General features: G+C 35.8%; 1 protein-coding gene across 1 annotated transcript in view; it reads left to right on the top strand.

The window, feature by feature from the left end:
* The first annotated feature begins 4,419 nt into the window (after positions 1-4,419).
* Positions 4,420-15,244, top strand: part of LOC140436727 (polygalacturonase-like) — a 32,826-nt gene continuing 22,001 nt past the window's right edge. Inside the window, exon 1 of the mRNA XM_072525782.1 lies at positions 4,420-4,777. Coding sequence (XP_072381883.1) covers positions 4,477-4,777 — 301 coding nt within the window. The 5' untranslated portion in view covers positions 4,420-4,476. The remainder of the gene's footprint in view (positions 4,778-15,244) is intronic.

The following is a 15,244-nucleotide window of genomic DNA, read 5'->3' as shown; positions in this document are numbered from 1 at the left end:
GGGATGCAAAGGAAAACACTACATTTAGTACAGAAAATAATATGTTGAAATTAAAGTGTTATTAACCTTTAATTGATATGGCCGGGTCAATATTGACCCTAATCAAACTGTTTATTAAATTCTCAGAAAGACGGGGGGATGCGGCAACCTTGCCTTACAGCTATTCCTCTACGACACCGAATTCATCATTATCATCATCATTATCATCAGCCTGTTCTAAGATTAGTCGCCATTCTGTTCGGTTTCTATCTTCTGATTTCTAGTATCCCTAAGTCGGTCTTAACTCCATCTAACCACCTAATTCGCGGTCAGCCTCTGCTTTTTCTTCTATAGGTGTTCCTGTCGTTAGTTTTTTAGCAATCATGTTGTCAGGCATTCGTATTATGTGTCCGGCCCATCTAAGTCGCCGCGTTTTAATGTTGCATCTGGTCCATTAAAGAGTTGGTATAATTCCAAATTATATCTTTTGCGCCACTTCCCTTGATCGTTTATAGCCAGAAATATTTTGCGTAGTATCTCACGCTCAAATATTCCCAGAAGTTTTTCATCCTATTGCGTTAGAATCCATGTTTCCGCTCCGTATATGAGGACTGGCCTCAGCAGTGTTTTGTATATAATAATTTTAGTTTTTATTTGGATATTTCGTGACTGGAATTGTTTTTGGAGTCCATAATATGCGCTATTTGTAAGGTTTATTCGTCTTTTAATTTCTTCGCTTGTTTTATTGGTAATAGTCACTAGCGAGCCAAGGTATGTAAAACTGTCAACACCTTCAAAGATATGGCTTTAATTCTGTTTCCCATTCCTCATTTGCTAAAGGATCCTTAGTAACCAACATGTACTTGGTTTTGTTTTCGTTGATGACTAGACCGACCTGTTCTTCCGCCGTTTGCAATTCTAGGAAATATTGCTATACATCTCGTTTGCTACGCCCTATTATGTCAATGTCATCGACGTATGTTAAGATTTGCATCGATCTATTGTAAATAATACCGCCGTCTCTAATTCCTATGTCTCGGACTGCCTATTCCAAGGTAATGCTAAATAGGAGGCAAGCCAGGGTATCCCCTTGTCTAAGTCCATCCTTTATTGCAAAAGATCAAGAACTTTCTCCCTGTATCCTATCGCTGGCTTTTAAGTTACACATTGTCATTCTCATTAATTGGATAAGTCTTTCTGGTAGACCTAACTTACGCATTGATTGGTACAGTACTGTTCTCTTGACACTATCGTATGCGGCCCTGAAGTCGACGAATAGGTGATGGGTTTCAATATTAAATTGCAATGTTTTCTCGAGGATCTGTCTTCTTGAATAAATCTGATCAATTGTTGTTTTTTCTGGAGTGAACCCGGCGTGGTATTTTTCAACTCTGCTCTCTATGTAAACTTGTAGTCTTTCGTGGAGAATATTTGCTAGTATTTTGTAACCATTTGTTAACTTGGTTATACCTCTGTATAACCAAGTTGTTATACCAAAAATGTTTACTATAATTATACTTATAATCCTTTTGTTACCCTTTATTCGTATTACGCACAATTTGAAGGACATTCTCTTTAAAATATTTTGCAACTGCGAAACTTGTTTCCAGTATCCTGTCTTTTCCGCCTCCCTTAACCCTGCGTTGGTGTGGTGGGGTGTGATATACCACACGCATGCAAAAAATGAAATTTCTCTTAAAACAGCATCTTACCGCCCTCTATTGTTCAGTAGCTGTTACTATAACATCACTCTATCGAGTAGCATTGTTATTTTCATAATTTCTTCAATACCAACTTACATAGATGTCAGAATATGCCGCAGGGATATGTCACACCACACCACACCTCTGGCGTCAGTCAGTTAATCATTGTTGATGCCTGGTCATTTTTTCCGAATTTCACGTGATTTTTTTGTTTTTTACTCTGGTTGTTGTTCTCAAAATTTGTTATGAATATGTATAGTTATGAACAAGAGCAAGAAAGGTTGCTAAGATTCTGGGAAGAGGTACAAAGTGATGAAGATAAGGCTATTCCTGATTCCGAAAACGAAGTGTAGCTAGTGAAAGTTCTCTAGATATATCTAGATTTGCTAAATATTATTGGGGCAGAGATAAAGTGACGAAATGGGCTAAAAAGGTAGAACTACGATCGGTTCGCACTAGAGCCGAAAATATAATTTCTCAGTTGCCTGGCATGAAGCGACATGCTAAAGAAGCTAAAACTGCAATTGATTGTTGGAAGATTTTCATAGATGATATACTCATTGCTGATATTGTAAAGCATACTAATGAGAAAATCAATTCAGTAAGTAAACGTTACAACGATGATCACCAATACGTATTAAAAGAGACCTGCGAGCAAGAAATCAAGGCTGTATTTTGATTATTTTAATTATCAGGAATTCATCCATCTTCCCAGCGAAACCTTAAAGATTTCTGGGCAAGTGACGGCACAGAAATGCCAATATTCAAAAAAAAACTATGCTTTTAAAACGCTTTCAATTTCTGCTAAAGTGCTTGCGGTTTGACAATGGAGCTACACGCGTAGATAGAATCAAAATTGAAAATAGGTCAAAGAAATAAATTAGACTTACAATCAATTTAATTTTACGACTAAACAAGGACCGGTTTTGCTTTCTAAAATTTGCAAAGCATCTTCAGGTCAAATGGTACAAAGTAAATTAAATGCTGAAATTATAAAAAGCCCATATTAGGGTGCTGTCTTATAAAGATATAGATCAAAAAATTTATAGTAATTATGCCAATATTACATGTCTGTGTTTATTATATATATATATATATATATATATATATATATATATATATATATATATATATATATATATATATATATATATATACCTGGTATTTAGGCGTTCGACGCCCTTCCGGTAGGGATCTATGAAGGAGTATCACCTAGCCGCAAGCCCTTATCTCTTGCCGTACTGCTCCACCATAGGCCGATCAGATACCAGCATATTCTAGACTAAGCCGCAGATTCATATTAGAATTTTAAACTGCTTTGTTAGCCTTTTTGTTTTCTGTACACCGAGCCGGGGATCGAACTGACATCTCTCGCATTGAAGCGAAGGAGAAGCCAGCCGCCCAGCCCGCTTGGCTAATCCGATCGACCGGATATTTATACGGTATTTATTAATATGCAAAAAATTGATTTAGCAGACAAAGTAAAAACCCACAAATTGGTAAGAGATAATGTATTGAATTGAATTAAATTAGAAATAAACAAAATACTACTTACATGCCGGTAAAAGAATTTTTATATAATGATTTGTGATACATAGTTTAATCTATCCTGTATTGCTAATAATGGGTGATCTTCGGTCAATGTTGTAACTGTCTGACAATTAAGGAGGAAGTTTCTTGAGGGGAGAGATGTTAACAAATGAAATAGGAGTAAGGTATATGTGATTGTTTGTTAAATGAAAAAGTGATGTTTTATATTATTTAAATTATTAAAGTCATTTATATTTATTTAAGAGATATATTTTAGAAATGTGTGTTAATTTATTGAATTTTTTTACAGAAAGAGGACAATTATATGAAAATGAATGAAAGTACTTGTACTATTTTGTGGGTGTGCAATTTCTTTGACTTGTAATTATGAAATTTTTTGGATAAAAAGCACAAGGTAGAATGTGTCCCAGAACAAGAGACATAAAAAGTCCCTAGGTGTGTTATGATTGTAGAAATTTTGTTTGTTTAGAACACGCATATTTCAAATGCGATACTTGCGTCAACGAGGAAAGTCAGTAAATGATGTAACTTTTGTTGATGTATGTATTATTCTTTATAATTTTTATTTGTTTATAAGTCTAAAAGAAAATTGTGTTGTGTTTTGTGTTCAGAAGTTTTTTTTTTTTTCATTTCAGAAAAATGTAATTATTTAAAGTTGCTATTTCTGCTATTTTTGTGCAATAAATTGTTTGAGCTGATAATAGTTTTTTAATTTTTTGAATAGTACGCACTATTCCAAACGAAAAGTATATACTTTTGATGCAGATACTCAAGTATTGAGTTTTCCAAGACGTATTTTACTATGGAGTATGTCACACCCCACCACACATACACGTAAGGTTTAGGCACCACACCAACGCAGGGTTAAATAGTTAAGCCACTCATCTTTCGTTATTTCAGTTCCGTTTTGTTTAGTTTCTTGTAGAGTTAATACATCTATTTTGTATTTCTTTATCTCATTCGTTAGCTCTTTAAGCGCTCCTTCATAAAAGGACCCTCTAATGTTCTAGGTCGCTAGTATTATCTTGTTTCTTCTATTTAAACTATAAAGATAAATGAATTACAAAAACATATTCGCAAATTTAAAAAACGAAAAATGGTACTTCAAAATAGTTTGAGAGTATTTAATTGATTTACGTGTACAAATCTTGATAAAGATCAACAAGTATGTTATCAGGCAATAATTTTCTTTATAATTCCAGTGTACATACTTTATTTGAAAATTAATATTATTTGCGTTACAATGAAGTACTTTTTTAGTTTTGTTTTCCTTTTTTATTTAATAAGTGTGCTACATTCGCACCCATATGGAGTAGATACTAACTGTATTATCACCAATTTTACACAAGTGCAAACCGTTGTGAATTCATGTAGAAATATTCTTATTTCTAGCCTAACTGTACCTGGAGGTCAGCAACTTTTGTTGGAATTAAAAGAGGGGACTACTTTAACTTTCGAGGGAGTGACGAAGTTCGAGGTGGCCCATTGGCAAGGTCATCTCATAGCTGTCAAAGGGAACAATGTTACAGTTCAAGGAGCACCAGGTAAGTCTATTTAATAACATCTTGATAATAAAAATGTATTATTGTCAAATTTATAGCAGGATTACATATATTCTTCTTCTTTCATGTTAGGTACCCCTAACGTTAACAAATACTGGGGAGTTGTTTACTGTCTTTAGCTAATCGAAATAATTATTTGACAACTATTTCTATCCAAACGTTCTTAAGCCATAATATCTGCTTCTTTCGAATTCCTCTGCAGCTCTAAATTTTATACATTCTTGGATCGAACTTCATGAAAGACATAAAGTACAGACATTCTTGGATAATGAAAATAAAAAATAAAATATTTATCTGATGGTTACTCCTGGAATAATCTAAACATTCCGTATATATATTTAGCACCTAGGACTTTCCTATTGGTTCTTTTTGGCACGCAGGCGTGTTTTAACTAATAGGCGGCAAGCTGCAAAACACGTATATGGAATGTTACTTTGGTGCGAAATTCATATGTGGAATGTTAAATATTCGCAGCCCATAAAAGACGAATTTTTATTAAAATCAATTAAAAGGAGACTGATATTAGAATATTTGTAATGTATGATTAAAGAAAACTAAAACAATGCAATATAAAATCAAACAAACTATATTTAACTAAATTATAAAAAAATTTAAACGTTTAAAATAAAGGTTCGTCTTTAGGTGGTCGTCCAAATGGTAATATTTTTGACCCTCTAGTAACTTCCAACTTTCTTCGGCTGATTAAAGTTGGTTGCACTCTTCTATTGGCTTTGTGTCGAAATTGCCTTGTCGAGGTATGTCTTGCCGCAAATCTGCAAAAGAAAATTCTTGTTGTTCAGCTGTTTTATTTTTGTTTAAAATAATATATTCTCTAACATTATTTTCATCAATGTTATTATTAATATAATGTTCTGTTCTACTGTTAATAATATAATATTTTGTAATACTTTTACTGGATCCGGCGTACCCGCTATAAAATGAAAAAAGTTGAACTTTTTCGCCAAATTTTAGCTTTTTGAAACGACGTAATTAAATTGGAAGAGCCAATTTAGTTATAGTTTGAGTTGCAATATCCACGTAAATCACACTATTATTTTGCTCACCATGAACTTTGTACAAATTTGCAGATAATTTATTTATGTCTTTCTTTTGTAAATATTTATTTTTTTCTAATTGCCTTTTAAAGAATAATCTTGGAGCTGCATCTCTACTATTTGCAAAATGTCGAAGCCATCTTCTATATCTTTTAAGGCAGTACAGCTAAGGTCTATTAAAGCTATAGCATTACAGGCTTTTTTTCTATGTAGAACTATGTCTTTAAAAAACCTAACTGTTATTTCACTGAAATTGTTGGTTCGGTGGTCACGTGTTGATGCGTCACTATAAGCGAGGCACCAATCTTCCTTTCTTTTCCAATATTCAATAATAGATTTCTTCCACTACGGAAATCGTTGGTTTTCAGAAATGATGAAATTTGTGTTTTTTCACACAGCCAGCACATAACATCTACAAACAAGAAGAAACAAACAATTATTCAAACTACAGGGGCTAAATGTAATAAAATCACTCTTAAGACTCTATGAAAAATAATAACAAATAAAATTGAAAAAGAGATGACAGATGTAGAAGAATAAAATGGCTTACGTGCAGGCAGATGCTGTATAGGTTAACGAGAGCAAGAGGCAGGGCAGGGATGAACCCTGAGGTGATCGAGGAGATCGAGGAAGAGTACAGCGCCAGGAAGAGGGAACTCTACAGAAAATTTCGTGCAGAAAAAAGAAGGCACTGGAAAGAGCTGTGTGAAAATCTGAATGAGGACATCTAGGGTCAAGCATACAAGATCGTCATGAAAAAGTTTCATACGTTCCATAAGAAGTTTTAGGTATGGCATGGCGTATGGAGGGATGAAGCAGCTGAGCGGGCTGTACCCTTTACCATGGATGAGCTTGTCGAGGCATTGGGTTCACTCAAGACACATAGGTCCCCCGGACTGGATCAGATACTAGCTGAGGCGGTGAAGGGTCTAGGACGGGCGGAGTCACCCCGTCTGTCTTCTTCCATGCGTCAGTAGGCTGTATGAAAGGATGCTGCGAGTACGCATAGACGACATGATTAAAAGATCAGCTAGTTTATCTCGAAGGCAATTTGGTTTTTGTAAAGGACTAAGCACGATTTATGCAATCATGAGTGTACTCGAAGCATTGCGCAACAGAGAGGATGAACATCGCTGGGCCGCCCTGCTGTTGTTTGATGTTAAGAATGCATTCAATACGCTGCAGTAGAACGAGATAATGAAGGCAATGGAGAAGAGAGAATGTCTTGGTTACCCGATGATTGTGGTGGCGGAATATCTGTCCAAGGAAAGGTTATGGAGGAAAAGGGCACGATCGTGGACGTGACTGCCGGGGTACACCAGGGATCTGTCTTGTGCCCGACACTATGAAACCTGGCATATGATTGGGTTATGCACTGTGAATACGGAGAGGGTACAATTCCCTTTGCATTCGCAGATGACCGCGCTGTACTGGTAGTGGCCTGGGATGAGCCAGATTTCAAATACCGGGTTTGGAACGCAGGCCGCGTCGTAAAAAAATGGATGACGCAGCACGGACTGAAACTTGCGGCAGGGAAAACCGAATCCATCATTCTAAATGGGACAAGAAACAGGCAAAGTGTTGAATTACAATGTGCGGGAGCATGTCTAACAACCAAGAAATAAGTAAAATACCTAGAAGTGACATTGCACCAGAATGGAAAATAGGGGGAGCACGTGTGGGAGGTGGTCCGGAAGGATGCGAATAGTGCGACTGCGTTAGGGAGGGTGATGCCGAACATTGGATGATCCAAATCCGAAAGGAGGAGGGTCTTACACGGTATTGTACAGCTATAGATAACGACCTGTAGAAGGCTCATGACACAAGTGGACCGAACAAGTCTGTTGCGAGCGAGTGGCATGCGCCTGCAGGACTGTCTCTGCGGCAGCGTTATGGACCATCACTGGATGTGTTCCGTTGCATGTTTTGGCGGTGTAAAGAAAAGCGCTCTATGAGAAAAGAGGCCCAAACCTTACTGTGGCCAAGAGAAGACAGGAGAGGACAAGATCAATTGAAAGATGGCAAGAAGAATGGAACAACACGGAGGATGTGCCACAGTGGACGAAAATGCTGATTTCGAACGTAAGAGATTGGGCGGACTGTGGCCACAGGCGACTGGATTATTTCCTAACGCAGGTGCTCACAGGACACGGGTGTTTTAGGGCCTACCTCTCTAGGTTCGGAAAGGCTGACACAGATAAACGACAAAGATAAAGGTGAAAGATGCTGGAAGTTGAAGCTAGAAAAGTGGGTCACACTGTATGAGTTAGAATGCGTGAGTCAAACTGTGGGGTAGGAGGAAATGCCTGTCTGAAAATAATGCCGTGCTAGGAGCGATAAGGGTCTTCTATGCGCTACCTCTGCGTACTCTGGAACGAGACAGGGCCTCCTTGCTAATGAATGGAAAGTGGGTATCTTCTTCTTCTCGTGCCACTCCTAACGGAGATTGGAAATCATCATGGCCACTGCGACTTTGTTAGCAGCGCGCCTAAAAAGTTCAATCGAACTACACCCGAACCATTCACGTAGACTACGAAGCCACGATATTTTTCTTCTTCCCACACTTCTTTTGCCCTTAATTTTGCCCTGCATGATATTTCTTAAAAGTTCGTACTTTTCACCTCTCACAATGTGCCCCAAGTATTCCATCTTTCTAGTTTTTATCTCATTTAGAATTTCGCATCTTTTGTCTAAAGTTTGGAGTACTTGCGTGTTAGTGACGCGGTCCATCCATGATATTCTGAGAATGCGCCTATAGCACCACATCTCGAAAGCTTCGATGTTTTTTGTGGTCAACTGTTTTAGTGTCCAAGCCTCTACTCCATACAACAGGGTAGAAAAGACATAACACCGCAGCATTCGTATTCGTAACTTTATGTTGATATCACGATTGCAAAAGAGTTTGCGCATTCTATTAAAGACTGATCTAGCGATTTCTATTCTACATCTAATCTCTTTTGCTTGATCAGTATCGTCTGTGATCCAAGCACCTAGATATTTATAACAGGACACACGCTCAATCGTTGTATTGTCTATTACAAGATTAGCTCTGATGTTCTTGGATTTCGTGATTACCATAAATTTAGTTTTTTTCAAATTAATTTTCAAGCCGTAACTGTTACAATATATATTGAGACTTTGAACGAGATGTTGTAGTTCTACTAGCGTTCCCGTTAGGAGAACCGTATCGTCAGCATACCTTATATTGTTGATCGTCTCACCATTTATTATCAGTCCAAGATCTTCTTCCTCGAGTGCTTGTTCACAAATAGCTTCACTATACAGATTAAACAAAAGTGGCGACAAGATGCATCCCTGCCGGACTCCTCGACGGATTTGAATTTCTTCTGTTAGCCTACCCTCAACCTTCACATTTGCTGTTTGATTCCAATATAGGTTGCATATAATTCGAATATCTCGGCTGTCTATATTTTTCTTTATTAGAATTTGTCTTAGTGGTTCATGTTGTACTTTGTCAAAGGCCTTTTCGAAATCAATAAAGCAGGTGTAAATTTCTTGGTTCATGTCTAAGCATCTCTGTGAGAGAACGTTCATTGCAAACAGAGCCTCCCTTGTACCCAGCCCTTTTCTGAATCCCATCTGAGTGTTACTGATGTCTGCGTCTAATTTCCTATAGATCCTATTATGGATTATTTTCAGAAACAGTTTTAGAGCATGACTCATCAAAGCTATCGTACGATATTCGCTGCATTCCCTTGTATTTGCCTTTTTTGGCAGTAGTATAAAGGTCGAACGGAGCCATTCCCTAGGTATTATTCCAGTTCTATATATTGTGTTAAATAGATCTAGGAGTATTTTAATAGATTCATCGTCCATAAGTTTGAGCAGTTCTCCGGGAATTTCATCAGGACCGGGGGCCTTACCACTTTTCGCTTGTTTGATTGCATAATCTATTTCTTCTCTGATTATATCAGGCCCTGTATCATCTGTATATTCGTTTGAGATTTCTTGTCTATCTTTGTCATCAAAAAGTTGTGATATGTATTCTGTCCATCGATTCATTTTTTGTTGTAAATCTGTTATGAGTATACCATCTGTATCTTTGATCTGTCCTATCTGTGTTGTTCTTCTCCTTCCTGTCATTTCTTTAATCTTTTTGTGTACATTAAAAAAGTCATATTTTCGCTCCAGTTGTTCCAACTCCTGGCATTGCTCACTTAGCCATCTTTCTCTAGCTTCTCTTATTTTCTTTTTTATCAGTTTATCTGTTTCTTTGTATCTTATCGGGTTATTTGTTTTGTGTACCCTTCTTTCACACATCAACTGTAGTATTTCCTCATTCATCCATTCTTTATGTTTCCTCTCTTTCGGTGTTAAATTTTCTCTCCCTGCCAGCATTACGGCATGTTTAATATTTTCCCATTTTTGGTCTATGTTATCAGTATTTCTATTCAGTTTCTCTATATTTTGTAAATTTTCTTTGATGTTCACTATTGTTTTCTCTTTTATATGTTGTTCACTCAGTCTTCTCACGTCAATTTGTTTCTGTATGTGTTTTTGAATGATCTTTAGTTTTATTCTTAATGTGACTACTACAGGATTGTGATCCGAGCCTATATCTGCTCCTGGGTAGGTTTTAGCTGAGAGTATAGAGTTGCGGAATCTTTGTCTAATAAGGACAAAGTCAATTTGATTTCTGACTACTCTGCCTTTGGTGTCACTCGGAGATTTCCATGTGTACAGTCTTCTGTTAGGTAACTTGAAAAGAGTGTTAGCAACTACTAACTCCTCCGCTTGACAAAATTGTACCATACGGTCTCCTCGTTCGTTTCGTTCTCGTTTGGTTCTGCAATTGTGGTTTTTGCTTGGCCCGTCGTTCGCCAGACGTAATTGGCTGAAGTAGTTAGCGGAAGAGTCTTCCAAATCTCCTCAAGCGGCTCTTCAGTTATATTTGCGTTTGGGTGAACGTCGTGTTCATCTTTACCACAAAAATCGTCCTAGTACAAACCTCCTCGTTGGTAGAGCTGGGAATCCATATTCGTTGATCGGAAATACAGGCACTTTTTAGCGCACGTACTCCGATTGGCGAATAGTGATTGCTGATTGTACAGGGTGTATCCGATTGGTAGTGTGCGCCATATTCGAGCTTTCGGTCGTTTTCAGACCCTTGAGTCCGCGCACCTGTGTAGTTACTAACCAGTCGGATTTTTCGAACTCCTACAAGGCTACACACCCTTCCAGTCTCCTGGAAGCTTTAGTTTTAGAGTAACGTAGGTCCCAAATATCTAAGAGGCGAGTAAGTTTTGTTTCCTACTCGTCCAGTTACTCTCAAACCATCGAACGAGATGGTCGTCTGTGTGCGGGTAGTATGGGTAAAGTATGGGTAAGTAAAGTGGGTATGTATGAATGGAAAATGAATGAATGAAAGTAGTGCTGGATGACACAGGAGGGTCTGGTTTAGCAGTTAGGCGTTCGGCGTAGACTAGGCGATGAGAGGGCATTTGAAAGTATCTCGGGAACTATCGCCAGGAGTACGAAGAAAGAATCCTACACTAAGGTCAGGCGGCGTCCTGGACTGAGATGTCTTTTGAAGATTATATATATATATATATATATATATATATATATATATATATATATATATATATATATATATATACATATATATATACATATATATATACATGTATATATATATATATACATATATATATATATATATATATATATATATATATATATATATATATATATATATATATATATATATATACAATGCGAGTGAGATTAAAATCTCACTGAAATGAGGATATCGGTAAAGGAAAAATACAAAATAAAAAAACTATTTCAATCTTTTAATAGAAAAACGTTTCGTGCAGTATTTCTGCATTTCTTTAGTTCTAATGATTGTGAAGTCATATATAGATGTCAAACAATGTCAAATGCATATGTTGAGGTGTTACAAAATACATTTAATAAATACAATAAAAGTTACAGTTAAAAAAACACATTCAGAGTTTTTTAAATTTATACAAACATTAAAAAGTCACAAAAATGTCACAATATGTTATCAAAAACAGTATAATTTAATACAATAATTCTATTCTATCGCTGATGAACAATATATCGAAAAATGAAGCCAGGAGCAAAAGTAACTTATTTTAATTGAGCTTAGTGAAACAATTTAAAAAAAAAATATTTTTATTGAAAAAGCATGGAAAGTTATCTTTATTGTTAGACACACCAAAGTAATAAAAAAAAGCCTATTTTTTACAGATAAAGATCTACTACTTCGAAGAGCAAAACAAAAAATAATATGGCTTGGGAAACAGTCTCTGTGCGAAAAATCAACTAGATGAAAAATATATGTTCACAGGACAGAATAGAAAAGTCAATTTATTTATAAATCTAATTAAAAAGATGGTTGGAAATAAAAAGTACCGATGACCATTGTTGGGGAACCTAGAATTAGTGAATATTAATGAAATATAATGTGATGAATTTGTTTAACTCACCATGTGGTTCCTTTTGGAAAGAATTTTACATCGAATGTGATGTATGAAAATGGCTAAAGTTCTGCTTGAAATGAATATAGGGATTTAATTTAGAAGTATCAAGGTAGAATCGATGGTAGCTACTTTTTTTCCTTAGAGGACAAAGACCGAAATTTTTTTTTTATTTTTATTTTTATTTTTATAAGAGATCCTTCCTGGAAATGTATCACATATTAAGAAAAAAAAACTCCATGAACAGACATACTGACATTGATAATCTTAGCATCATTTATCACTCTTTGCTGTTGAATAATCCTTAAAAAAATTTCTAGTTAAATGTTACATTTCATAATTTAACTTAGTTACACTTAAATCCGATCAAGACATGGCCTAAATTTTTCGGTTTTTATAAGTTTATATTCGGTCATAAGTTTATTAATTTAAACGGCTTTTCCCAAAAAAATAATTAGCTAGGACTAGTTTTCTTCGTTGTTCCGAATTCTTTCTAGAATTCGTTCTAAAATCCTGATTATTTTTTTAATAAAAACCGCACATTTGTCTCGTCGATTTCCTTTTCGCACAAACCCGCAAAGGTCTACATTGAAAATATAAGTCACTTTCTACAATTTTGATACTGTGCTGTAGGCAAGAACCTTTCGTAAATTGATTTCCTATACTCAAAATATACGAGAAATAAGGCGCAAGTGGCATCAGTCTAGAGCACCAGTTGATAAAACTAGATTAAATAATGCCACACAAAAATTAAAAAGAGAAATTCAAAAAATTAAAAACGAATCGGTTAGCATCTACCTAAGTGAACTATCAAATGATAGCGCCACTGATTACTCATTGTGGAAGGCTACCAAACGATTAAAAAGGCCAATATTACAGAATCCACCAATTAGAAATACCAATGGTAGCTGGGCAAGAAGCAATATACAAAAGGCCAACATGTTTGCTGACCACCTAGAAAATACTTTTCAACCAAATGAAGAACAAGAAATAATTAACTGGGAGCTCCCTGATCGAGATGAAATGGAGAAACTCCAAAAGAAGTATATTTAGAATTAAAAGAAAATAAAAATCCAAAGGGAGCTCCTGGATTTGATCTAATTACTGGGGAAGTGTTAAAGCAACTTCCAAGGAAAGCTATAATGAAATTAACACATCTTATAAACGCTTCCTTTTGGCTGAGGTACGTACCAAAGATATGGAAGGTGGCAGAAATTATAATGACATTAAAACCAGGAAAACCTCCATAAGAAGGTTCTTCATATAGGCCTATTTCACCGTTACCTGTCATGACTAAATTATACAAAAAATAACTCTTGAAGAGACTGAAACAGATTATAGAGGAAAAAAATCTAATTCCTAATCATCAGTTTGGGTTTAGAGCAAACCACTCAACGATAGATCAGGTGCATAGAATAACAGATATAGTAGAAAAAGCTCTAGAAGAAGGAAAAGTATGTTCCGCAATTTTCCTTGATGTAGCGCAGGCTTTTGACAGAGTGTGGCATGACGGATTATATCATAAAATGAGATGCTAGTTACTAAAACAATATTCTAAACTACTAGAATCATATATATCCGACAGATATTTTCAAGTTAAATATGAAGAAGCATATTCAGAATTAAGAGAAGTTAAAGCTGGAGTTCCACAAAGAAGTGTCCTGGGGTCAGTGCTATACCAGCGATATTCCATCATTAGAACACAATTGCGACATTTGCAGACGACACATGAAATTTTAACAGTCGGACAAAACCACGGGGATGCAGCAACCATGCTACAGAACTCTGTTGAACAAATTAACATCTGGACTAGGCGATGTCGTATCAAATAGAATAAAACAAAATTTGTCATACCCAAATACGGCAAAATATTTGAGTATGACATTAGATTCCAAGCTACATTGGAAAGCACACTTAAAAAAAAGGAGAAATTAGAAATTAAGTTCAGAAAGATGTACTGGTTGATGGGAAAAAAATCCACTCTACTTATAACAAATTGTTATTGTATATGCAAGTCCTTAAACCGATATGGACATATGGGATACAGCTATGGGGCTGTATAAAAGAAAGCAACTTTCAAATTATACAACGATATCAGAATGAATTATTAAGGAACATCCAGAAACTGTGATCTTCATCGAGACATCCAGATGGATACGGTTATCCAGACAATAAGTAAGTTTGCCGAGAGTCATGAACAAAGGTGAATCACGTGAATGTCGAGGCCATCAAACTCCTAGACAACGCCAACCAGATAAGAAGACTTAAGAGAACGAGGCCGTTTGAGTTAGTGCTATAAGTGAGTGAAAGTGAAAAAGTAGAGCAAAGTGCGGTTAAAGTGTATACGTTAGCTAGTAGTACTATAATGTATTAGAGCCTAAGGAATATTGCTGAATATAACCTTAGATAAGTTTTTTGTAATATTTTGTATATAGAACTAACTTGTTTATTGATCATAGTGAATGATCAGATAGCAATAATCATAAGATTCCTGTTGGAGTTTTATTATATAAAAAAAAATTACGAGTAAATAAAGGTATAGAACAGACAGTTAATGCCTCTACTATTAGCTAATACGTATTTCGTCCTAGCAGGACGCCTCAGAGCACCGGGGTAGATGGCCTGGACATGAAATCAAATATTTTCCGTCAAAGGAAAGCTTTTACTATTAGAACTGAAAATAAACACATTTAACAGCGTCAAAATGATCTTTTTTGACTTTGCAGTGTTGTATATTCATACAATTTTATATATAATATAAATGTACATTCAATCTACAAACTGTACATTCATTCGGTACCTCTTGCAATCCAACGTATCTATAAAAGTACAACAATACACCTATAGATGTTACCGCAAATCTTGGTAAATATTCAGACAGATTGTAACTTGTTCGCAGCATCGTGGTATTTACTCGACGCATATTG

Source organism: Diabrotica undecimpunctata, chromosome 3 (assembly GCF_040954645.1).
Source record: "Diabrotica undecimpunctata isolate CICGRU chromosome 3, icDiaUnde3, whole genome shotgun sequence".
NCBI lineage: Eukaryota > Metazoa > Arthropoda > Insecta > Coleoptera > Chrysomelidae > Diabrotica > Diabrotica undecimpunctata.
This window is presented reverse-complemented; position numbering and strand designations above follow the sequence as displayed.